The sequence below is a fragment of the Euphorbia lathyris genome, chromosome 5 (assembly GCF_963576675.1).
Source record: "Euphorbia lathyris chromosome 5, ddEupLath1.1, whole genome shotgun sequence".
NCBI lineage: Eukaryota > Viridiplantae > Streptophyta > Magnoliopsida > Malpighiales > Euphorbiaceae > Euphorbia > Euphorbia lathyris.
Window position 1 is genome coordinate 44988268 of NC_088914.1, and position 27531 is coordinate 45015798.

Genomic DNA, 27531 nt, shown 5'->3' on the forward strand with positions numbered 1-27531 from the left:
CAAATCAATAAATTAAGACTCTAAAAAGGCTTAATAAATCAGAAAATAACAAATACTCAAATCCCTGAAGAGCCAAATCTCTTATACCAATTGCTGTGATATTAACTATGGAGTAACCAAATCAATAGTTTTTCGATCTATCTCGAGGAGTGTTTTGAAAACCGGACCGGACCGGCCGGTCGAACCGGTCGAACTGCGAACCAGTCAAGTGTCCGGTCCGGTTTTAGCTATACAGGTTCAACTATATTAAACCGCATCAAACCGGGGTTGAACCGCGAACCGGTGTTGAACCAGTGAACCGGATTGACCCTGGTTTTTTGCCATTTTTTGAAAAACATATTGAATTAAGGGAAAAAATTAAAAATTAGGTAGAGAACAACCTCTTTAATAATTGGTGTTAATTAATTTAATTTTAATCTTAATATTGTGTTAAACTATGGGTTTGATTTTAGATGTGTGAATTTTTAATTAATGTGTTAAATTAAGGATTGGTTACTGATGTGTGAATTTTTACATTATCTGTATGAATTTTTAATTTTTAATTAATATGTTAACTTAAGAATTGTTTATTATATGTATGAAATTTTTAATTTTATGTTCAATGAAACATCATTTTATTTTTTTTATATATATTTATTTATTTTTTTATCCGGTTGAACCATTCCGGTTGAACCGGTTGAACCTATTGAACCTTGAACCAGTTGTCTCACCGGTTCAACGTTCGGTCCGGTTTTCAAAACATCGGGGAAAACTAATAAATACGGATTTAAACGGATAATTTTAATGACATGCAAAATTGGTAATAAAAAACCAATTCCAAGACTCCATTAGACAAATGATAAGAGCAAAACCTAACACCTTCTGATGAAATAAATTTGAACCTGTTTGTTCGCGATTCACTCGTACCTAACCATAATACAAGTTCACGATCAAAGGTTGTATGTGATGACGATGATTTTCTCATGTAGGAAAAATTCATGTAAAAAAATATAAAAAAATCAAAACGTTAATTTCAGTAATTCTCGGATCGATATGTTACATCGTCTTCGAAATCATCCATTTCCGAAGTTCTCTGATCCATTTTTTTAAGAATTTTAATTTTGCTCGGGAGAGAGAATTTTCAGTTTTTGTTCAAAAATATACAATGGACAAAATTATATATATAAAAAAGGACAGTGATAAAGTAATTCTGAAACGGTAAAAAAAATTGGTAAGACAAACGATGATTGCAAAAAAGCCAGATGTTGGGCGTGCAATAATGTTAATGATGCATTATGCTTGTTACCATTCTTAAAAACAAGGCTTAATACATCATTTACCCATGAACTTGTTCAAAAATGTTGATTGGCCCCCTGCACTTTCAAAATGTCTCGATAACTCCCTAAACTTGTATAAATTGTCCATTTAGGCCCATGAACTTGCTTAAAATGTAATGAATTAATCACTCGGTTGCAAAAGAGTAATTTTAATGTGGAATATATATTGTACGAGTTTTAAAAAAAAAGTAAAACGATCAAGATCAGGATATGTGGTTCTAATATTAAAGAAGACAAATTTTATAGTTGAACAAGTAAAAACTTGCTTTTTAATCTATTTTATGAATTATATAATAGCAATCTAAAAGCAAGTTCAGAGAGCTAAGTGAACATTTTATATAAATTTAGGGGACTATCGAGACACTTTGAAAGTTCAGAAGGTCAATCAAGCTTTTTAAACAAATTCAGGAAGCAAATGATGTATGAAGCCTAAGAATAAAGTAGACATCTCACCTCATACATGCATACCTTCAATAATATCCAAAGCGCAAAAAATTTGTCCACAACTCAAACTGTAAATTTCACATAATACTGTAAAAATCTCACCTCATACACGTATACCTTCAATAATATTCAAAGCACGGATTTTGTCCAACTCAAACTGTAAATTTCACAGATGATACCGTACAAATTTTAAATTTTAGATTTTTAGTTAAAATTTGAACATGAAAATACGTATAACAATAGTATTAACAATTACACAATGTCTGGAAGACAGGGTTTTTCTTTTTCAGAAACATAGAAACATCAGCCAAAAAAGGAAACAAATTAAAAGCTCTAATTGGTAAACTGATCTACGTACCAACATTTGTTTTTGCCAACTTAAGTAGTAATATCCGCAGACAGAATTACGAGGAAATTACCAAAGGACAGAAGGAAATTACCAAAGGACACAGATTTCAAGCAATTTGCTTCTATTGATATTCAATTAAATTAGAGAGGAAAAAATGATTTACTAGCATGGAATGAATTACAAATTACAAAACGGAAAGAAAAAACAAAACTGTACACAAGAATGAGAATCAAGGAAGTAAAAAGCAGCAGGAGCAACATCCCGGAATGATAGCCAACTCCCACGCAAAAAAGGGCAGCTGTGAACTAAAAATTGAGAAATCATTCCGAAACTTGTACAAATAGTTGGTAGCCTCTAATTAACCCACCTGCCTCTCTTCCCCAGAGTGTTGTGTGTGTCCTGGAAATGGAAATGGAAATGGTTTCATCTACCTATCCCACATTGCCTGATATACACTATGTCTGTGCTTCAACCAATGAACCATCTCCCTGTCTATAGAAGAAGACCTGTCCAATACCACATCAAGCATTGGGCTTCCAATTACTTTTGGCCAATTCTTGAATGTCCATATTTGGTCCTTCGGCCATGGCTTATGAGGGTACTTCACCTGTGTTTATAACATCATTCTTACTTGTCTCAACGCAATTTTACATGTCCAATAATATTTTACCAAAACTAACACAAGGAATGCAAAACTTACCATCCTCTCCACCATGAGCTTCACTGTCTTAGGGCCATAAATCCGCTGCTGTGATGGCTTCTGAACCTTGGCATAGAACGAACTAATGTCAGGCAACGACAAGCAGCCCCTACTTGCCCTAGCCACATTAACATCTGGTTCTGCATTGGTCTGGATATGCCAGTAGATCAACTGCCCCAGACAATAATTTTCGGCATATGTCTTGCAATACTCGTAAATACCTTCTCCCAACTTATCAGCATACTTTGGACCCAAATCAAGTGGACTTATGTGAACAGGTTGAGAAGTGAAGGTCTCGTATTCCTGCAAGTAGAAGTGGCATTTACTTGAACATGAGATGAAAGCAGAAAACACCAATAGAAGTAGTTGAAGGCCAAGCAGAAGCAAACAACTCACCCTAATTCTAAAGAAGTATCTCGTATAAGCATAAACATGGATCAAGTCAGCTGCAGCATCATGCCGACACTTGTACGTACATGGAAGGCTCCGAACTTCATCCCTCAGCCTTCGAAATAAATATTCAAATTCTACAGTTTAGCAAATTGCAAACATGAAAAAAAAAAAAAAAAAAAAAAAAACTGAAGCCATATAAGCTGCTTACCACAACAAAGATTTGTGAAGTTCTTTCTGAATATTATCAGAATCTAATGGATCATGAGCATGAATCTTGGATTTGAGATCATTTAGCACATCAGCTTCCACGTGAGGGGTCATGCATTGAAGGAGCTCCTCAACAAGTGATCCCTCCCCTTTCCAGAGAAAAGAAACACTTTCTTCAGGAGTCAGCCTCTCCAGTGGAGGTGGAGCTTTCTTCGGGTCACCAAACACACATCTCATTACATATCTCACCTGTGAACATTCAGAAAAATAATAACTAAATAAATTTTCTTCAATTAAGACAACCACACACACACACATATATATTCATCGAAAGTTGACTCTTAAGAATAATTGTTTTCTTCAGAATAATTGTTTTCTTCGGGTCACCAAACACCTCATTACATATCTCACCTGTGAACATTCAGAAAAATAATAACTAAATAAATTTTCTTCAATTAAAACGACCACACACCCACAAACATATATATATATATATATATCATCATTCATCGAATGTTGACTCCAAGAATAATATTACCAAGACCAAAGCTTACACACGTCAGTGTAAGAAGCTACCAACCTTGTCCAGAGTCACTGCCAAATTTTGAAGCCTCTGGTTGTAGACACCTTCAGCCTGTATCATGAAGGAGCGCTCAAAATGAGGTATCAGAAACTAACTCGAAAAATTATCCTTCATACACATGCAACATAGCACTTACTTGAACCTCAGCATCACTCCTCTCAACCTCAAGATATATATCTGAATAATATTTCTTCTTCTCTTCCAAATTATGCCTTAGAATTTCCTCAGGAAGTTTTGTTCTTTCGAGATTTATGAACCTCACCTTCACAAAAATAGGTCAATGAGTTTTAATAAAAGAAATTAATCCAAGAACATTAAAATGAAAGAGACATACCAGACGAGCAGAATATGCAACCACCCAATCCGGCAATCCACCAAGCAAACAACGGCCTAATCCAGCCCTCCCCAAGTCAAGATAATCATCTTCAGACACAGAATTTAATTCACAAGCTTCAAGCATCAACTGATGCCGATCCAACATTGCATGCCGCTCCTTGAATACCTGATGATAAACAGTAATAAACAATTAACTGTGGACGATGACTTTTCAAAGTAAGGGACAAAATGAAATTCCATCTAAAAAGTGAGAGAGGGGGTGGGGGGGTGTCTAGGAAACAAGGTCAACAATTGTCAATAAAAATTAATTGCACTGTATACCTTCTGGAAAGCCCCTTCACCAGTCAAATTTAAGTAGCTGCCCCGACAAACTTGACTACCACATAAACAAACAGATGCTTCATATTCTTCTTTACTCTACAATATGAAGAAAAACCAAATGTAAGTTTAGCATGCATGAAAATATTTTATTTGGTACGAACAGGACTGAAGGCAAAAGATATGAACCTCCGTTACAGAATTGTAATCGAATGTGATCTCTTCGCCGTATCGAATTTCTCGTAAGGTGTAGATCCCAATCTGGTACTGACCATCTACAGCAGTAACTCTGTATTCAAGAAATTGAGCCACAAATAAATGACCAAAATCTTCACAATATTGAACAAGAACTTCCACTGTGAGACTATGATCAAGTGCAACCATTCTTTTCTCCATTAAAAGGAATGTATAGTTCAAAAGAACTTCTATATTTTTTAACCAACATATCTATAGAAAGAGATGCGGCATCATACGTACTCACTTCAGAAACATATTAATGGATCCAGATTCTCAGGAAAATTCAATTACATGCATAAGAAAATTGGGGGACAACGAAAGAAGACCAAACAAAAGGACTTCTATCATCAATGCAACTGCTGTAATTCATAAAGGACTGATTTCCACTAAGAGCACAATGTCAATCATTAGTTTACAATTAAATAATAACACTTAGCTGTATAAAATTCATGTTCCTTGGACAAGAAGCAGATGCAATAATTTTATTCCTAAAATGTCAACGAGACTATATTGCTTCACATTTACAATTTCTATGCAGCTATATTTATCTCTTGCAAATGCACAAAAGGCAAGAAACTGTATCAAATAGCAAAGTCTGTTAAAACATTTTTTACTGAATGTTTACACACTGCTTGGGGGCAAACTTTCATGATGGACGGAAATAGAACATGTACGGACAAAACTCACTTTGCTTCACAATTAGGTCTACATGAATGACAAATTCGGCTTGCATAGTTTGCCTTGTGCATAGCATCAACGACCACCAAGTCGTAACCATCAGCGTCACCCTGTAAAATGACGACAAAATCAGGTCTGACTATCATGATACAAGGCATAAGAAAACAACAGCAATGAACTTGAGAAGTAAAAAAAAAAAAACCTTTGGCCTCTCGAGATAAATATTGTAAAATTCAGGAGCAGGATCTTTACTATCTTTCTGCAAAGATCGGATGCCATCTTGCTTCTCAAACCATTTCCAAGCAGGATAAACCTATAATATTTTAAGCAAAAAAGAAAACCTAATTTCAGCACCATAAAGCTCAAGGAAACTATATTAAGGAACAACATATAAACAACATTGTCACCTGCTAACATAAATGCAAATTCCCATGTTTTCAGAAGACAACACATGATGTTAGCCTTATTTGTGATACAAGACTTTCACATTTTAAATTCTATATGAGCAACTGTTCAAGCAATAAAAAAAATCAAACTCTCTTCTGAACCATTTCTTAGGTCGAAAAATCACTGTGCCACTTCAATCAGCTTTGCAGGATCAAGTGTCAACAAGTCCTTACTGTATCAAATACCATAAGCACTCTACTCTGAAAAATATACAGTGACGACCATGATCTAAGATTTATACCTATGAAGACTCATGATATGGGCTTTCACGTCATGTGGTTTTCCTAGCACTTATCAATGACAATATCTGCACCTTTCCTTTTTACCTTTCACATTCTACATTAGGTTTAGAGGTGGTGGCTGACAGATATTTCAAACACACATTCACATTCCTATCTGATCAAAAGATAGACAAACATACTAAAGATAATTAAAATTGTAAATTTGACAAAAAAAAAAAAACATTCAGACAATTGCAAATGCTTATTAGAAGTAATGCCATGGTTTGCACATTAGCATCCATACCTCTCCCAAGAACTCCACAACAAAATCATCTGCTTCAAAGCCACCTTCTTTATTGCAAACAACACCAAGCCCCTAGAAATACAAGTAAAAGAAAAACAATGATAAGAAGAAGATCAAGGAAGCCTTACCAAGCCCAAGAATTTAAGAATGATGCTAGTACCTTCCTATAAGCAACATAGTTATCATCAGGACGGTTATCCATTGCCATAAGGATACGCTGACACATTTTCATTGTCTTTACATCACAATCCTCTTCAGCAGCCTTTTCAATTTCTTGGACAATAGGCTGCAAAGTGAAGATCATTGGAGTGTTCCCAGTGCCAGTAAAGTGCCTGACTTGCTTATTCAAAGCTCGAAGGAGCATATCTTCAATAAACATTTGCTTCTCTGATAGAGGCCAATCTAGTTCATCAGGCATTGAATCTAACAAAAGATTGTGGGTATATGGATCAATCCCATAAACTTCTTGTTCGATAACCTCATCTCCAAGCTGTTTTCTAGGTTTGAACTCCTTGACTTCAGGAAGCTCCATATCCAATTCCTCACTGCCATTTTTCTGTGCATCAAGCTTCTCAGCATAGTCATCTGACAAAGAAACACACATCTTCCGTTGAACATCCTCCTCATCAGCTACAATTACATATTGATCTATAACTTCATATTTCCTGGTGACAGGAGGAACCAAACTTGCTTTTGTCATGCGAGCACCCCATTCACGATCATCTACGATGGACTCAAAGCACTCATCCTCCATAAAGAAACCAACCCCTCTTGAATCCCCAATTCGATTTTCTGATCTAAAATCTAGGTCACTTTCTGTTTCCGACGCAGTACTTTCACTATCACTCCGGCCATCTTCAGAAGACTTATCAAATCCATCAGAAGTTTCACTTCCTGAATCCATTGATTTTCTATTTAATTTGGATAAACGCCTTCTGATTTCTCGGTCAGAGGCACAGTCTCCAAAATCAGAACTTCCATTTGCTAAGGTAATGCCATTACTCCTACTGGTATTCTTCTTTTCAAGGGCCAATTTCTTCTTATATTTCATTGGAGCATAACCTGAACCTGCAAACAAATCATCTTTCCATGACTTCATCAGTTTGTCTCTTTGATATGAAAACTTAGAGCTATCTTCCAAATGTGAGGCAAGTTTCAGAAATAATGTGATAATGCGATTCATGTCACCAGCACCCCGATTTTTTGCTCTGCATCCAAAAATATACAAGTAATTATTACAATGAAGAATAAAAACAACTGATAAGAGCAAAACAACACAGAAGTATATATAGCATATATATCCAACCATAAACTGTGTTTCAAAAAAAAAAAAGAAAAAAAAGAATACGTAGTGAACCAGTAACCATGCATAACATAATGTGGGCAAGTGGAAAGGCTAGAAAATGATGGAAGAGGAACAGTTATATCGACTACATATATATGTAGGAAAAACTTACTTTATTGCATCCCTGCACATTCGACTGATGTCCTCCTTGACAGACCTTAAACCATGCCCAGTATAATAACCATTTTGCATCCTGTCCTCAATTTCAGCTACCTGATTAAGAGATGAAAAGGATAAGAAAACAAATATTTAGGACAAAAAAATCCAAACAGACAAATTAACTTGTAGTACCTTGGGCACAAAGAAATCAAAGGTATTCTCCTTCATAATGTCCTTCAAACCAAAAGCAAGAAATCCCTCCATCCTCTTGTAGCCAGTTTCAGATTTCTTTATGGCCCACCGCCTTATACGAGCATCCCTAGAAAGAATAGATGATGATTTTCTAGCATCAAACAACTTTGAGCGTTTATATAAACTGTGTCGGAATAATGGATTAGCTGGGTCCCTCTTATTAACACTATTAAAATACTCCTTCAGTTCAAAATCATCTGCATCGCTATTAAGACCCTTGATCTTATTAAAGGCAAGAGGTTTTTCACTGATCTGCCTAAGACTCTTTAGTTTGGAATATGACTCTTCAACAATCCCAGCACCACGTGAACCGCGATTCCTGATCCAGCACACATCAGGAAATTTAAAGACCAGCTCCTTCAACTGGCAGCAACCTCTGATATCTATTGAACATAAAAAGGGAAAAGAGCGAATGATATCTTCAAGCAAGCCAGAAGTAATATTCTTGCAACCAACCAGCACCACGGACTTTATCTTTTCTTTATTATAACCATTCTGCAAGAAAATAGCTTATTTCAAACAGAAAAAAATTTAAAGCATGGCCTTATCTTCAAAAGAACAAGGCATAGTATACTTACCATGATATTCCATATCATTGAGTCAGTGCAGTTAGGACCCAAATGTGAAAGATCCACTTGTCTTGATATATCCTTGTAAAAACTGACAGCAGCTCTCCAGTGCTTACAAGTTAAAGAAGAAAAGACAAGAGATTTCACGTCAGACCTTAGAAAATGAAACACTCGTGCCAGCATATGACCATCCAATAAACCCCAGCTACCCAACTCAGTCTCTAAGCCCGCACTACTTTCTCCATGGAAAGCAGCATCACCACATAATTCTTCAAATGGGGTTTCATCCTTCTGAACAGCTTGCATGTCTTCATCTGTGATATAATCATCCTCACTTTCCTCAACATGTAGTCGAGCTCTTTTGCCAGCACGTGCATCAATTTCTACAATTAAGCAGGATCCCCCAAGGAAAAAAGCCTCAGAATGAATACCAAGTAGTTATAATAATAGTGCATACATGGAAGAACCCATGAAAAGAAGTTAAAAAAAAAAATTCATAATCATCTCAATGGTATGTCAATGGCATGACATAGGATCCTTATTACCTAGAATTACATCAAAACAACCAATATAAATTGATATAGCCAGTCACTACAACAGTATTGATTCAGATCAATGGTGCGAGTATGTGAAACAATGCTTCAACAAATACTATGTATAGACACTAATTAATTACCAGGATCTATAACAGCACAGTTATTGCAGTCCCGTAATTGAAACTTTGAAAGTACACGAGTGGGGTAGAGAAGAAAATATAGCCACCAGTCACAACTTACTATTTCAAATGTTTAACTAAACCCAAGAAAGAGAAACAACCAATTGAAGGGAAGGAGAATAATCTTAAGACCAATATGCATCTAATAAAATAAAAGTTGCAAATTGCTGACACCAAGGAATCTCAGAGCCAAATAAATCAAAATGCAATAGATAAGATATGAATAAAAAGCAGAAAAAGAAAACATAGAACAGTACATCTGCTTTAATTTAAGAAGAAGAAAAAACACACTTTCATTCTGTAACACTTGAGTATAACATGAAATTAACCAAACCATTATCACATATGCAATAAGCATGAGTACCATCTGCCTGGAATTCATATTAATTCCTGACAGTTAATTAATTTCACCATTAAATTTTCATTAGAAGGCAATGCAAATTCATGAAAAGGGAACAGAGAAATAATGGAGTGTAGAACCAAATGATTCCGAAAAGAAATCATTTTAGCCTAATACTGAACAATCAGACCGTTCATTAGCAGGACAATTACATGGGATGGCAGGAAAGGAAGATTATGACATACTTCACCCATGAACTTAATGTTGCTCTTTGTCAAACTTCCTAAAATATGATATCAATCGTTTTCTCAGGAACTTATTCCATACCTGATTTTCGGTATATAAGGTCATCAATCTCCTTCTTAGGCTGTTTAGCACTGAGCCATGGATCCAGAACATCATTTATGGCAGCAGCAAACTCCCTGCTCTTATAGGATTTCATTACCAGTTCATGTAGCTTCCCACGGGTAAAACCAATGAACTGTGGATGCAGGCCATGAAAGGAAGTGGAACTTGTGTTAATTTCAGAAGCACTCTTAGGTTTCGAAAGAGCAACTGAAGAAATACCAGGTGATGCAACATTCTCTGGTTTAATTTTAACAGTGGCTTCAGAAGTCTCAGTGTCAGGGATAACTGGAACCCACACTCTATCGAACTTCCTGAAAACACTACTAAATATTTGGATAGCACCTTGACTTGCCAAGACCTGAAGCTCTGAAAATGATGAAGGACCCTGTTCATGTCCAGAACCATCAAGGTAATACCACTCACCCAAATGTAGGTGTAAGTCATGCACTGTACAAAGACGGTCCTTAGGAGTGCTAATAGATGAAATGGACTTCCATGAACCATGAGAATCTTGATCGATTATGGATTGAGAATCACCTTCTATCATTAACCTTCTAGCATCACTAGCAAGAGCGTAAGCGCGAGAAGACCTTGAAGTATGCCTTTCCTTTCCTCGAACTTTAGCACGAGGTTCAGAAACAAAGGAACCATGGTCCTTCACAACACATGCATTTATCCTAACAACTGGTAGCACAGTTCCTTTGGCCCCCCTAACCAAAGTAGCCTTAGCTAGAGGTTGTCTGCTGAGACCAACAGAATCATTTTTCTCATCTAGGCAGGAGAAAGCCCAAGGCAGCAGGTCAAGCCTTCTACTTTGAGAAGGAAAATACAAATCATCTTTTCTATGCCACCGTGGGTCCTCAGAACCCGATTTTGGCATTTGGCACAATGGAAAGCCATCATTTACAACAAGTTTTCTCCTAGAAATTCTATCCTGCAAAGCTTCATCGTTCCTCTTCCAGTCACCACCCTTGCATGACCATCTACCAGAAAACCAATCAGCAGAGTCAACCAAAAAGGTGCAGCCTTGGTCTTTATCAAAGGATGCACTGGAACTCACTTCAACAACTTCATTTTGCTTCAGGTCAGAATATTTTGATAAATCATCATTACTCTGAACATGTTGCTCTGCAAGTTGATTCAAACTGAAACCTGTGCATGAAGATTAAAAATCCATCAGTTTGCAAAATTAAAATCTTGTGGCACATAAATGATTTCAAGCAAAAAATGCAGATGCATTCTTATGTACAAAGGGGTCCTCAGCCAATTTTACTGACACCTAAACCAGAAATCCATGATACATAGTCCATTTCCAATGCCATTGTTTACAGCAGAACAACTGCTTTTTCTTCAACTTCTGACCAACTTTGACAATTGACACCCTACTGCCAATGAAATTAGGAGAATGTATATCATTTACAGTGGGAACTCAAGAACTTCCAAGTGATTTTCAGGATCAAAGGAGGAAAAATGGTATGAGAAACAAAAACTGCAGCACAATATTCTCTGTCAAGGCCACAGTGACAGTCAACATCTGTAGTACAAAATTTTATGCCAAGTCCTACAAAATACGATGATTCAGATTTTCAACAAATAGTTTCCTTGGAGATTCATTGTATTCTAAGTGTACATCAGCTTTGAAACCCCTTAACCATCCAGAAAAGTATTGCACCAACTCAAATGATAAAAAAAACCGCAGATCGTTGAAAATTAGGATACGATATTACATCAGAACTGAAGAATGGTGCCAGATTGAGTAAACCTAACTTCCAGAATAGCCAAGAAATTTTTATTATTTTAAAGGGTCAAAAGTTCAGCATGTAGAAATTTCACCAAGAAATTAAATCATAATGACCATACGTTAATCCTAACCCAAAAAAAAAAAGAACAGAGTAATTACATAAAATGAATAAACTACATAGTTATAGTTACCTTCTGGTTTCTCACATCCCTCCCACAACAAATGGTCAAATGTCATTTGTAATGCCTCTGCAAGACCAAAAAAAGTAAAAAAAAGATAAGAGATCTCCCCTGACGAAAATATATGTACCTATATAAACATCTGTAATAACACCATAACTTTATTGAATGGGGGGGGAAGGAAATTTAAGAGATTAAAATACCTCCAATAGTCTCCAGTTCTCTGCCAGGGGTAACACTAAAACCCTCCAACAAAGCTCCAACCCTCTCATCAATGTGGAGATCTTCTAAATGTTCAGACACAACAGAACCATCGTTAAGGAAGACTTGGGGCTGTTGCAAAGTCATTGCTGCTTCGTCAACACTTAGGTAACCAGATTGAGTCATATCTCCAGTATCTGCCAAGACATTACCAGGTGCCTCTGGAGGGCTCACTAGTTGAGTTACAGTGTCTGACACAATAGATGGGAAATTAGCAGTCACTACTGGTGAAACAGCATTTTCAATGGTTACCCACCTGTCGCTATCAGCGCGCTTGATCAAGTGGTCTGACACAAGAACTCCCTCATCCACGAATGATTTAAGGTCACATAATTTTGAAGGTCCACATTCCAGGCCAAAATAGTCGAGGTAAAACCATTTCCCTGTGTATATATCAGTGACTGGCTGCGCATGAGGTGGTGTATCACAGATATCCATGTCTTCTTCCATGGATAGTAGTTCTTCGGGAGGAGGTCCATCCACATGAGGAGATTCTTTGCCATTCTTGCATGGACTTTGAGACTGCTCTTCTAGGCGAAGCTCAGAGCTATCTTTTTTCTCCTCAAATTCATTAATATTCTGGGTAATATTTCTATCTTGAGGTTCTTTACCAGAGAATTGAGGATCTCTTCCACTAGAATCCGGTTGGCTAAGCTTATCCTCCTGGCCTTTATTACCAACCTGAGAGTTTCGCTTTTCAATTACACCACCTTTTCGGCTCATGTCTCGCTGATTATGAGACCTGCCCCGATCAACTGGGGAACAATCAAGAACATTAGGAGTCCGATCCCTGCGATCGTTGTACCGATCCTGTGAAGACCGCTCTGAATGAGGACTTCTATAACCATAATGACGTCTCTTGTCATATGGAGATTTGTCACGTCCATATGGGGATCTTTCACGAACATAGGGAGACCTCTCTCTTCGAATTGGACTTCTGTGATCATAATACCGGGCTCTGTCATGTGGGGACCGCTCAGAATGCCCTGGACTACGTCCGTGCCTGTCATAAACTACTTTCGAAGAAAAACTGGGCTCATGATGTCTGGAGGAATATTTATCCAACGAAGGTATTCTTGAAGAAGAAGTAGAAGAGGAAGAATTTCTATAGAACCTCTCCAGAGGGCGACCTGAGTAGTGCTCGGAATGAGCAGAGCGTGTACTATCTTCAGAAATTCTCCTACTTTTTGAGCTTGCATAATCCCCATAATCAACATACAGTTTGCGCTCATTGCTATCACACTCAGCTCCATATCGCTTTAACCTGTTACCTGAACTGTACTCTCTTCCATGATTCTTTCCATCAATATATTCACTCTTATAAGAGCCGTCTTCATCCACAATCTTTGAACTGATTCTTATATTTCTTTCAAGGCCACTCTCCCACCTAGAAGAGCTTTTACCATGCTGATTACTCGCACTTCTAAACTCTTTCCTTCTATAAACGTCCTCACTGAAATACTTCCCAGAAGGTGGTGTACGCTCTCTAATGTTATCATACCTGCCTCGGGATTTACTGAAGATGAAATTGTCTTTATTATGCCACCTATCTGGAACGAACTCACCTTTTTCAATATCATCTCTGGTAAAGTCCCATTTCCTCCACCTACCCGAACCCAAAACGACCTCTCCCTTCTCTGTATCACCTTTCCTCCATTTCTCACTAATAATCTCTCCTTTCTCAATTTCATTCCTCCTTGCTTTCTCTGCTGTGACAGGCTCGCCGTTTTCAACATCTGGTTTCACTAGCCACTTTAATGTACCCAATTCACCTTCTTCAACTTCTTCTTTATTACTCTGTACCTTATTATCAACAAAACTCAAAACAATGTCGGTATCCTTGCTGCTCTTTTCTTCCTTCTCCTTGTCTTTGCTAACCTTTATTACTTCCTTCTCCTTAAGAACTGTTGCTTCCTTCTCCTTGCCAGTCGCTGCATCTGTCTGCTTAATAACCTTTGTTGTCTTCTCCAATCCGAATTCACTCTTCTCAGCCGCTGCTTTCTTCACTGTAATGACCTTTTTAACCTTAATCACCTTCTTCAATACTTTCTTGGGCTTTGAGTTTAAGCCATTGGTAGTGCTGTTGCCATTGCTATTGGAGTTGTTGTTACTGTTACACTTACTGTTATTGTTATTGCTGCTGGTGTTGCTATTGTTGGTGGTGGGAGTAGCTGTGGTGGTGGTATTGCCAGGTTTGCCTACGCTACAAAGTGTTGTCGCATTTTCCTGAATTGGAAATCTCTCCATGATAGTATTATGCTGCAAAGGCATGCATGCGACACCTCCATCGCCCATGGAAATCACACCGTGGAACCAAGTCACTCGAAACCCTAGTTCTCTCCTCTGCCGGGGTTATCGATGCTCATACTGCAAAATTCGGCTCCGCCTTGTGAACCTTCGCTTCAATTAAGAACCCTAATTCACAGAAGAGAAGGACAAATCAACACAAAAGCAATGTAGGGTTTCATTAGAACGTATGAGCACACGCAAACACATTAACGAAAAGAAAAAGAAAAAGACTGCAAATTGAACAAACTTGAAACCCTAGGGTTTCGATAGAAAAGAGAAAGAAAAAGAAAAACACAAAAAGGGAAAGAAGGCGATGGAAAATTACCAGAGAAAAACGAACAAGGAGAGAGATAGATCAAGGAATAAACCTTGGAAGAGCTGTAAATTAAAAGAAATAATTACTTAGACCGCAGATCGATTGAGAAAGAAAAGGGAAATAGATAACGAGTGAAGAGAAATATTTTGTGTGTTTCTTTGTATTGGGTTATATATCTCTTAACGCTAAATCTTTGTGTTTCTCTCGCTCGTCTTGTGTTGTTCTTGGTCTGAAAGACGGAGAGATTTTATTTCCTAAATTTTAATACTAGTAACATTTAATTCATCTTCTCTCAAAAAACATTTATTGATCTAAACTAAATTACATAATTGGCCTCTGTGATTTGTAGGAAATGGAAATGGAAAGCCGAGCCGACGTTGTCCGGCTCATTGACTGGGCTGAACTAGTTTTTTTTTGTTTTTTTTCTTTTGAGGCAACTGGGCTGAACTAGTCAATCACTTGGGTTGGGTTGTAAACTGTACAGTGGGATCATCTCGGCTTGTCGCGATAATCTTTGGCCGTTGAAACTTGGAAGCTATCACATACATTATCGCAATAATACTGGTTGGAGATTGATTCAGGACTGTAATATTGGAATGCTACATTGTATTTCTACTGTAAAAATATATGTTCATCAAACTCTAATAGACATTAAGATAATACATTACTGGCGGATAGGGTCACAATAACAATGGATCGGCTCAAAACGGATCCAGCCACTGCCAGACTCCTCCTAGCTGGACCATCTTATTGGAAACAAGAGGATTATTAAATTGATTAAAGAAAAGTTAATTTACAGAGAAACAGAAGTGCCTTAATATAGGCATCTTGAGTAACGAATACAAACAAAAATAAGAGGAGAAAATACTAAAGTACCCCTGTTACATTTCTAATATCCTAAACTACCCTTATGTTAATTAATATCTCTAATACCCCCCCCCCCCCCCTCAATCTGGCTGGCAAATGTTGATGAGACCAAGACGAGCAACTAATTCCTTGAAGTGTTTTGCTGGAAGAGGTTTTGTTAGGAGATCAGCAAGTTGCTGGTGAGTGGTAACAGGAATCAAACGTAGAAGGCCAGATTGAATCTTTTCACGAATGTAATGACAGTCAATCTCTATATGTTTGGACCTTTCATGAAATGTGGAGTTATGGGCCAAATACACAGCAGATTTGTTGTCACAATAAAGAACAGCAGCAGAAGGAGATGAGAGATGTAAGAATTGCAAAACACAATGAATCCACTGAATCTCTGAAGAAGCTACTGCTAAAGCTCTATATTCAGCCTCGGTAGAACTTCTTGAAACAACTGCCTGCTTCTTGCTTTTCAATGAGACCAGGGAATCACCAATGAATATTGTGTACCCTGTTATGGACCTTCGAGTATCCGGACAACCAGCCCAATCAGAGTCACTAAAGGCTCTTATTGTTAATGATGCATTAGCTGGGAAGAACAGGCCTTGAGCAGGTGTGCGTTTGATGTACTTGAGAACCTTCAGAGCTGCTTGCAAGTGCACATCAGTTGGGCAAGCAAGGAATTGAATGAGTTGATTTACTGTATAACTTATATCAGGTCTTGTTGTGGTGAGATAGACCAATCTGCCTATCATTCTTCTGTAAGATGTTTTGTCTGGCAGAGGAGTTCCTTTGTCTTTGGACAATCTGGAGAAAAGGTTTCAATATAGTCTATACCCTCAGTCTGAGTATATCCTTTGGCAACAAGTCTTGCCTTATACCTTTCTAAACTACCATTTGCATTCAATTTAACTTTAAACAACCACATACATTTAATAGGAATAACACCAACAGGCAAATCCACAATATCCCATGTATGATTTAACTCTAACGCTTGAATTTCTTTCTTCATAGCCTCTCTCCAACACTCATGTTGCTGAGCTTGCTTATAAGTTTTAGGTTCATGAATAATGTCAACTGCCATAACATATGATTTATGTTTAGCAGAAAACCTATGATAACTAAGAACTGATTCAAGAGGATACTTAGGAAAAATAGTAGTAGTGGAAGGTTGAGAGCACAACTGATGACAGTTGAAGTCTTGCAAATATATAGGAGCATTTCTATTTCTCATGGACTTCCTAACAGGAACAGAAGAAGTAGAAGGCACAAAATTCTGCACACACGTAACCTCATTCGTTGAAGTGTCATGAACAGGATTATGTATATTAACAGAAGCAGACGCATTAATAGGGCCATACTCATTAACAGGTTCATGCCCACAAGGACTAACATAATCATGAGAAGAATCAGAAACAACATCCTCAAATGGCAAAGGATCAAAAATAGGAAAACTAAATTCTTTAGATGCAACATCCTTATAACTAGAGTAAGGAAAAACATTCTCATGGAACTTAACATCTCTAGAAACAATATATGACCTATGTTTTAAATCAAATAACCTATATCCTTTGATGTTAGAGGGGAAACCTAGAAAAACACAAGGTAACGCCCTAGCATCAAACTTCTGCTTATGTCCAGCCACCACAGTAGCATAAGCAAGAGAACCAAACACTTTTAATTGAGAATAATCAGGCACTTTGTTATAGAGTTTCTGATAAGGAGACAGATCATTCAACACATGAGTAGGAAGCAAATTAATAAGATGCACATCATGTAGAGTGCAATCAGTCCAAAAATCTAAAGGTAAGTTAGCCTGAAACCGGAGAGCCCTAGCAACATTTAACAAATGTTGATGCTTTCTTTCAACTATACTATTTTGCTGAGGAGTATAGGGACAAGCAGTTTGATGTACCACACCTTTTTCTGCATAAAAATCTTTTAGGTGCAATTCTTTTGCATTATCAGACCTAATGACTTTGATTTTCACAGAAAACTGAGTATAAACAAAATTGTAAAACTTCTTAATAGCATTAGTAGCTTCATTTTTAGAAACAAGAAAACAAACCCAAGTAAATCTACTGCAATCATCCACCACTGTTAAGAACTATTTATACCCCATAATAGAAGGAACAGCCATAGGACCCCAGACATCAATATGCACTAAATCGAAGCATGTACTAGAAACTGAAGTACTAATAGGAAATTGCATTCTCTTTTGTTTAGCTAACGGACATACATGACAAACAAAATCCATAGAATCACAAGAACCAGCTAAACCAGAAATATTCATAGCTTTCAATTTAGAACATGCTAAGTGTCCTAATCTATTATGCCATAAGGAAAACAAAAAAGATGAACTAGCAGTAATAGCATTTATGAATCGTGATAAGTCAGCATTTTGTTGAAAATGATAAAGTCCATGCTCCTGATCAGCTGAACCAATCATCCTCCTGCTGACATTGTCCTGAAAAACACACTTATCTTGCATAAAATGCATTGAACAATTGTTATCTCTTAACAAACAACTAACTGAGATAAGATTAAACTTAAACACAGGAATGAGCAACACATTATGCAAGACTAAGTCTTTAGACAATTTGATAGTACCTACTTTATTAACCACTAAAGTAGACCCATTAGGCAGAAATACTTTCCTAGGAGCAATGCTAGTTACTTGATCAAAATAAATGTCAGTGTTAACAACATGATCAGTGGCTCTAGAGTCCACTAACCATGATGGTGAACCAGTGACATCATTAAGAAAAGGCATACCTGTGAAATTGGTATCAAATTGAGGTTGCAAAGTACCCCCTGAAAAAGTCATAGCATGCCCAGATGGCCCGGCTTGAGACGTGTGCGCAGCAACATGTTGAGAGGTCATAGCATTAACAACAGGACCTGTAGACCCTTGTGACCCTTGTGACTTCTGCATTTGCTGAAGTAAACTCATAAGTTGAGCATATTGTTCAGAAGTAATTTCAGCAGGATCACAAGCTTGATTAGTTCCATCCTCAACTACCACATTTGCTGCAAACCGTTTTCTGTGCTTGAAATTAGGAGGATAACCATGTTTCTTGAAACATGTATCAACTGTATGACCTTCTTTATCACAGTGAGTGCAAACAGGCCCTTTCTTTCCATAAGCCTGATATGGCCTCTTGCCAGAAGTTTGCCCTTGATTCCTAGCAGAACCATCACCTAAAGGTGCCCTTGCATAATTGACAAATGCATCTCCAAAAGAAGAAACATCAAGACAAGACTCAAGCTGCCTCTCTTGTTGAATCACAAGATTAAACACCCTATCTATAGTTGGTAAAGGATCTTGCATGAGACTTTGGGATTTAACCAAACTAAAATTAGAATTCAGCCCTCTCAAGAACTTAATAATAAAGTCTTGATCTTGATACTTTCTAACATTTTTAATGGCAACACACTGATCAACACTTGTAATAGTGCAAGTACAAGATGGAATAGCTCTAAAGTTAATGAATTCTTGCCACACCATTTGTAATTTTGTAAAATAATCAGTAACTGACAAATCACCCTGCACTGTTGACAAAACTTCATCTTGAAGCTCAGCAATATGAAGAACATCCCCTTGAGAAAACCTACTTTTTAGATTCTGCCAAACCTGAGCAGCCGAATCATACCATATTATGGATTGAGCAATAGACGTAGTAAGTGAATGCTTTATCCAAGACAACACCATTTGATTGCAACGATGCCAAGCAGGCTTATTTTGTTCAGGTATGGAGGATAAAGGGAAAGACCCATCACAAAAACAGAATTTATTTTTAGCCAATAAAGATCCCTTGATTGATCTACTCCATGAAAAATAATTCTTGTTAGTCAATTGTTGAGTAACTAAAACCAGACTAGGGTTTTCACTTGGATGTAAGTAGAAAGGACTTGAGGGATTTTGAGACACATCAAGAACCCTACCTTCATCACGATTAAAATTCCTACCATTATTTTCAAGACTAGAATTACCTTCTTGATTGTTGTTTGGAGGAATTCCAGATTCTTGATTAACATTTGTATGCCCAGACCCATCATGATTGTTATTCCGTCCATTGTTGCATGTTTCCCCAATTACTGCACCGATGTACGTCATCTTCAACCAGGAGAAAAGATCGCAAACAAATCAGGACTGCAACAAACAAAGAGAACTAAAGAACGGAAGAAAAAAACGAATTTAGAAAGCGGAAGCAATCTTTCTTTGCTCTGATACCATATTGGAAACAAGAGGATTATGAAATTGATTAAAGAAAATTTAATTTACAGAGAAACAGAAGTGCCTTAATATAGGCATCTTGAGTAACGGATACAAACAAAAATAAGAGGAGAAAATACTAAAGTACCCCTGTTACATTTCTAATATCCTAAACTACCCTTATGTTAATTAATATCTCTAATACATCTCAGAATCACTAAACTAGAAAAAATATAAGAACACTCAAAAATTATACGTACCATTCAGAAAGCTTTAATCAAAGAGTGAATCACATAAAGAGTGTCTGACGAGTCTCGAACTAAGAAATCGGTCAAACTATTAAAAAAATCAAAGTTTTTGTTGGTAATGCTCACTTATTTCTTACTTACTACTATTAGTTTTGATTTTGATTTGTAATAAGCCAAAATAATAATAAAACATCAAAGCTTTTAACTTTTTGTCCTTGTAACTAGAGATGGATCGGATTTAGATCAATAAAAAAATAACTTGGTTCGTTAAAACTAGCCTATATCTAAGGTAGAATTTATAAAAATAGAGTGGATCGACTCCACTCAGCTCATCCTATTCATATCAATTACTAAATTTATATATTAAATATATATATTCAAGTATAGATTATAATTTTTATTATTAAAAACTTTTTTTAGGTGATCTGCCTAGAATAATAACGAATTGGGGTGAAACTAAGGCTAAGTATTTTTTAGCAAAAAGCCAATAGGTCTAGCCCGATCTATGGACATGTCAACTGATAATTCGTCTGCAATTATAGAGTGTGGTCTTTACTACCAAATCAGCATAATTTCGATCTCGCTTTCAAGTATAAAATTGTTTGCCCAAAATCGAGTTTTACAATAAATGAGAAATAAAAGTTCTGTAAAGACCTTAAACGCTTTAAGAAAAGTTTTGTTTGAGTGAATAAACAATTCTCTATAAAAAAATATTGCTATAGAGATGAATAAATAAAGCATAAGTAATAAGAAAATAGATAAAGTTTGTATAATGGATAGTGGAAATTTTACAGAGGTTTCACAAATCTCGGCTTACACCCCTCCTTAGGACCACGTCTTGAGAGTTTTGATATTTGATCTTTCAATAGGCTCATTCCAAGCCTCTATTAAATTTAGAGGTGCTTAACAGATCTTACAACACTTTTTATCAAGTCCAAGTGTGAAACTTATCATGCTTACAGGTGCCTAACGAACTTTCCCTTTTACCAAGCTCAAGTGAGAACTTCTCACGTTTATGCGTGTCTAACGAACCTAACACTTTTGTAGCTCAAGTGATTAAACTATTCACCACTATTGAATGTGCTTACACTTACTTTTAAGCTTAAGTAAGAAGCTCTCTTTTTCAAATGATTTTAAATATGAAGAACATATAGTGAATATGAAGAACACTCTCTTTTGATTTTAAACAAAAAAAATATTCAATTTAGTTCAATGTCAAAAGGGATCAGCTACATGAGCAATTTTCAAGGATTATAATATTTGAAGCCTAATTAAAACACAAATCTCAATGTTTAATCACAAAAATGCATATTTACAAGTCAATAATATTAGGTCATTATGTCCCTCAATCTACAATGTAGGTTTGATAACTGAGTTGGAGTCACCTAAGTAGGATTTAACAAATTGTCAAAGAGGGGTCGGTGTACGATGTCCCTTCTCCGATGCTTAAGTCAGTGAAGTTACTAAGAATGACTTAAAAAGCAAAATAAAGTCAGAATGATTATTGATAACATCCGCCATAAAACATGAAGGACTAAACAAGAGATATTTCCTAGCAAAGAAGGCTTAAGGGGGAAAAGGCCCGCCTCCAAGATGTATATGGCATACAGATAGAAATACGGTGTCGTCTTGAGTATTCCTTCTTACGATCCACCACACGGCACATAACAGGAATACGATGTCATCTCGTAGAGCTCCACTTATGATCCGCCATAGTTGAAGATACGGTGTCGTGCCAGGGATTCTTACAAAGATCCGCCCAAGAGGGGATTCGCCTCATATGGCAATCCGCCTCTAGAAGAAACAGATGATTATACGGCGTAACTCACTATCATTAATGATAGCTCAGAACCTGCCAAAGCTTGGAGGTTAGAGGATGGAGTTAAACTACATTGAAAGAGCATTACTCTTCATTAAAGGGACATTAAAGAGAAGGTTATTACAGTTCTCACTCGAACCTGTATAAATACCCTTGTAACATGACAATGAAGGTACACTTACACACTCTTCTTAGCTTTGCTTTGTCATTATAGTTTATTCTCTTAAGAAGTTTACTGACTTAGGCATCGGAGTGCCCCCGGTCGATCCCAACGGCGCCTCACAGGGACGCTCTACGGTGTTGCTAAATCTACACAATAACAATTGGTGCGATGATCGTGGAATCCTAATATTAATAGGGTTACACGACGAACATTCAAACATGTCTTCAAATAATCCCACTGGGAATGTCCCTACCAACGAGGACCTCAATGATAGTCCCCTTGAACAAATTGTACCACATCCTGACGGCACGGTGCAACCTTCACATGAATGGTCTCCCGAGTCATTTTTTGACCAGATGGTGGAATCTGTTCGGCGGGAACTAGGCAGCGAATCGGCTGATAGAGTGCGCAATATCCTCAATAGAAATGATGTAACAGAGCGGGCTAGAAGGGTGTTCGCGCAGCAACAACCCCAAGGAGGCGCCGCTAGTGCAGGTCCAACACTGAATAATTCTGAACCAACAGAGAGATCGATATCACGTCACAAACGTTCGCCCACACCACGAGAAAATAATAATAAGGGTCGAGATGGTGGATCCCTCTCTCCAGACAGGTTTACGGCGGTGGTAGAGGCGCGATTCCAAGAGGAATCCCGAAAGTAAAAACAGAATGAAGAACGATACGCCCATCAAGTAAATAGGCATTCGCCTTTCACCGCCTATATTATGGGATTCAAAACAGATGGACGCTACAAAACCTCCAACTTGCCACAGTACAAGAACGTAGAAAACCCTAAAGCACACGTAAGAAAATACAGGGAACTGATGGACCTAGGAGGAGCAAATGAAGGGATCCTTTGTAGAATGTTTTCTACAACATTGAGCGGATCAGCCTATGGATGGTTCGAATCCCTAGCGGCTAGATCCATAAATAGCTAGGAAGAATTAAGCCGAGAATTCTGTGCAAAATTTGCAGGTAGTATCCCTTGTAAGGTGTCTAGTAGAACACTATATGATCTAAAGCATAAGGAAGGCGAACCATTGAGAACCTACATCAATCGATTAAATGACTTGTGTACGGATATAACAGACGTTGATGTAAATACGGCGGTAGAGGCCATAATAAAAAACATGAGGTGTAAACGATTGCAGGAAAAATTGGTTATCCATAAACCAAAAACAATGGTGGAATTAGTTGAACGCTGCAAAAGATTTATGGAGATTGATGACATCAATAGAAACAATGAATCGTCAGGCCATAATTCACCAAAAAGGAGAGACCATGGCGGATCTAGCAGGTGCGAGAACAGATGGGCGGATGCCAGGCCCAGTAGACGTGATAACAGATGGACTGATAACAAATGGACGGATCAAAGAAGCAAGCGTCCCTCTAAAGGTGGATCTCATTTCACGCCTCTTAACACTCCTAAGAATGAGGTCTTATTATGGCTAGAGAAGAGTAGATTCAAAAGAGACGTCACATATCCTGATTTCAAAGGCGAACAGCACATCCCGATGGGAGAAAATACAAAGGCATATTGCAAGTTCCATAGAAGGCAGGGCCATGACACTAATAGATGCCTTGCACTGGATAAAGAGATTAAAAAATTAATTGAACATGGAGTGCTCGACAGGTTCATTCAAAATGAACAAAGTGAAGGAAAAGAAAAAGAAGGTGGCAAAGGCAAAGGCAAGGGAGTGATCAACGTTATTGTAGGGGGACCCGGATATCAACCACTCGCTAAAATGGCAAGGATGCAGGATTTTGATAAGGTGGCTCTCAATAAACCTTTCGCCGAAGTTGGATCCACTAAGGGTCCTCACGCCGATGCGTTAGTAATCATGATGAACATTGAAGGATAGGATATGAAGCGTGTCATGATTGACACCGGGAGCTCATGCAATGTGATCACAAGAAGCGCATTCGCCAAGTTGAAAATAGATCCAATGCAGGTTGAAGCTACTATTGTGGACATCCTAGGGGTGACCGAGCACACTATCCAAACCAAGGGATATGTAATGCTGGAATGTGAGATCACGGACGGAAACCAGACTTGGAAGGGAGAGCAAGAATTCACCATCCTGGATGGACGGCTGGCGTATAATATTATCTTAGGAAGACCTTTCCTCTCAGAAGCTGCCGCCCTAATATCGGTACGCCATTTAACTATGTACATGCCAACTGAAAAAGGCGGGATAATGGTCAAAGGGAGCCAAAAAACGGCTCAAGAAACCTATACGGCGTCTCTAACCATACGCCCACAAGAAGATAACGATGAACAAGAAGAAGAGGAGAATATGAACACAGCCGCTCTAGGAGAGACAGAGACATGCCTTATCTCCGAAGGAAAAAGAGTGAAAATTACAAAGGGGCTGCACCCAGAGATCAAGGAGGCAATTATGCAAACACTCATTGAATGCCATGAGGTTTTTGCCGGTGACAGTGAAATACTAAGAGGAGTAAGCACAGACCTCATTACTCACAAACTCAATACAATGGATGAAGTTACACCGGTCACACAAAAAAGAAGAAATCATGGGCCAGAGAGACAAAAGGCGATAGAGGAAGAGATCGCAAAACTCAAAAAGGCGGATGCGATAGAAGAAGTAATTTATACTAAATGGCTGGCGAATGTGGTTCTAGTTAAGAAAGCTGGCGGAGCATACAGAATGTGTGTCGACTTCACGGACTTAAACAAGGCGTGCCTGAAGGACAATTATCCTCTACCGTGTATTGACATCTTGGTGGATGGAACGACAGGGCACGAGGTCTACTCTTTCACAGATGTGAAATCCAGCTATCACCAAATACCTATACATCTTGAAGACAGAATCAAGACATCATTTATCACACATCAAGCGATATATTGTTTTAAGGTGATGCCTTTTGGCTTAAAAAATGCAGGGGCCACATATCAGCGCATGATGAACAAGATCTTCGAGGATAAGAAGAGTGATAACTTCTCTATATACGTTGATGACATGATCATCAAAAGCAAAACCATGAAGGAACATGCGGCGGACATCAAAGAGGTACTCGATGTATTAAAAATTCATAATATTAAGCTTAACCCGGAAAAATGTACGTTTGGTGCCACATCTGGCAAATTTCTAGGCTATATCATTAATCGCCAGGGAGTCACGGCCAACCATGAAAAAGTAAAGGCGTTGTTAGAAATGAAGCCACCAAAGAACCTTCGAGAGGTGCAGCGCCTGAACGGGCGGATCATTGCTCTGGGAAGATTCATATCTTGCTCCGTTAGACGATGCCTCCCCTTCTATGAAGTGATTAAGAAGCAAAAATCCTTCGATTGGAATGATGATTACCAACAAGCCTTCGAAGGAATAAAGGAGTTCCTGTCTAAACCACCGCTGATGAGTAGACCAGCTAAAGGTGAGGACCTTTATTTATACGTCTCAGTTACAGAGAAAGCAATATGTACGGTCATAATCAGGGAGGAAGAAGGACAACAATATCCTATATATTATGTGATCCGGAATATGATTTAGGCCCAAAAAGCAAGGCTCAAGAAGCTGGGCCCATGAAGCCATCTATAAATAACCACGACAGGGAGAAGAGGGGGATCTGATCTTTCCGGCTCACTCTTAACTACACTATCGGGTAACCCCATCTCTCTTCGAATAGTTCCTTAGATAAGTCTCTTTGGATATCTAACTGTCTTGATCATCGGAGTATTCGCAGGGACCGCTCCCCGCACAGGGACGATAACCAAGAGACGCGAGGACACTCAAAGGCTAATCGAATCATTGTAGCATATTCCCTAATTATTTGGTGCGATGAACGTGGACTACAAGTGATTTTTCAAACTGTTCAGCAAGATGCAGACACCAATTGAGCTCACACCTGCCGGAGTACTGAGCGCAGCAGCGACCAGTTCCATGACTGGCAAAGCACGTCTGGCGCTGTCTACCCCAATTTCTCCTAGGAACCTGGCCCGGCTGATGGAGGAAGTGGATCCCGAAGAGGAAGGAGCGTACAACACGGCACAACTCCTCAGCGCCATACGGGGTTTTCAGATGACCCAGGCCATTCACACAGCGGCTCAGATGAAAGTTATGGAGCAGCAACAAAACCTGCAGGAGGAGAATGCTAAGATCTGGCAATATCTCAAGGAGGCTGCAATGCCGCCGCAAGTGAGCCCCATCGCGAGCAGATCAATGGTCCTAGAGGCGATCCCTGAAAGGCAGCCCGAGCTCATCACAACTGCACTGGGAGCTAGGGGTGCAGCATCTAGAGTTCTGGCGGCCATTGGCGATGAGGACCTACTAGAACAGAAAATTCAGAGATTTCTGGATAAAAGGGCACTCGGAGGGGTAATGGGGGGAAGCATCACCTCCAGCAAAACTCTGCTGGTGCTTAGGATTATTGAAACAAGGCTCCCACGTGACTGGAAGGCCCCGCGACTGTCCCAATATTCAGGAACCGAGGACCCGAACGACCACGTAGCTTCCTTTATGAGCACCATCAACCTCTACTCTAAAGACAAAGACATCATGTGCAAGGTTTTTCCCACTACACTTTCCGTGAGTGCACAGGAGTGGTATCGAGGACTGGCCCCCGAGTCCATCGACTCCTTTGATTTATTAAAGGATCTCTTCCTCTCTAGATTCGCTGCAGCAGTAAAGGTACGAAAGATCAGTTCGGACCTCAACGGGCTCAAATAGCGGACAACCGAGCCACTGCGCAATTTCCTTTCCAGGTTCCACCACATGGCCTCTCAAGTCAAGGGCCTCAACCTAGAGGTAGCTCACGATGCCCTAGCGAAAGGAACCTCATGTGAGCCCCTAAAGCAAAAGTGCTTTAGGAAGATGCCGTGATCTTTCGAAGAGCTCATGACCATGGCACAGACCTTCGTCCGGTATGACGACTATGATAGACCAGTAGGGTACGATGAATCGGAAAGGGACAAGGCCAGAGGAGATGCACGGAAGGAAGACAAGAGCAGGCCGACCGGAGAAGCACGAGACGGAGGCCGGGCACGTAGGGAGGCCCCCATGCCTTTCCCGGTGCGAGTCGAGAGGGCAAACCTGGAGCGCAAGGGGGACCGATCCCGGGGAAAGGAAGTACACTATGCTACTCAGAACTAGGCTCGCCGATTCACACACCTGACTCCGCCGGCGGACAAAGGGAAGACCCGCATCGAGAAGGAATACTGCAAGTACCACAAATCCTCCGGACACTCCACGGAGAACTGCTATCAACTACAGAAAGAAATCGAGCGG

General features: G+C 38.7%; 1 protein-coding gene across 3 annotated transcripts; it reads right to left on the bottom strand.

Annotated features, from left to right (window-relative positions):
* Window positions 1-2207: 2207 nt before the first annotated feature.
* Window positions 2208-15254, bottom strand: LOC136229056 (histone-lysine N-methyltransferase ATXR3). 3 transcript variants are annotated; one of them, XM_066017615.1, is made up of 20 exons: window positions 14997-15251; window positions 12325-14797; window positions 12134-12190; window positions 10181-11353; window positions 8808-9181; window positions 8170-8724; window positions 7991-8091; window positions 6694-7741; window positions 6534-6605; window positions 5764-5874; window positions 5571-5671; window positions 4836-4935; window positions 4650-4745; window positions 4327-4494; window positions 4129-4254; window positions 3990-4043; window positions 3411-3658; window positions 3206-3314; window positions 2810-3112; window positions 2208-2716 (listed from the first exon to the last, which is right to left on the bottom strand). In XM_066017615.1, exons 2-20 carry the CDS (start codon window positions 14675-14677, stop codon window positions 2537-2539), a joined length of 7329 nt encoding a protein of 2442 aa, XP_065873687.1. In that variant the 5' UTR covers window positions 14678-14797; window positions 14997-15251; the 3' UTR covers window positions 2208-2536. The 3 variants fall into 3 exon arrangements, with proteins under 3 accessions (XP_065873687.1, XP_065873688.1, XP_065873690.1); XM_066017616.1 differs by lacking the exons at window positions 2208-2716; window positions 2810-3112 and having other exon boundaries at window positions 3205-3336; window positions 14997-15254; XM_066017618.1 differs by lacking the exons at window positions 2208-2716; window positions 2810-3112; window positions 3206-3314; window positions 3411-3658 and adding an exon at window positions 3730-3820 and having other exon boundaries at window positions 14997-15254.
* Between the last annotated feature and the right edge of the window lie 12277 nt (window positions 15255-27531).

Coding starts and splice junctions, on each gene's coding strand:
- LOC136229056 (XM_066017615.1), bottom strand. CDS start 14,677: ATGGGCGATGGAGGTGTCGCATGCATGCCTTTGCAGCATAATACTATC. Junction 5,875..6,533: donor TTGTGGAGTTCTTGGGAGAG/GTATGGATGCTA, acceptor AAAATATTATAG/GTTTATCCTGCTTGGAAATG. Junction 3,659..3,989: donor TGGCAGTGACTCTGGACAAG/GTTGGTAGCTTC, acceptor GAATGTTCACAG/GTGAGATATGTAATGAGATG.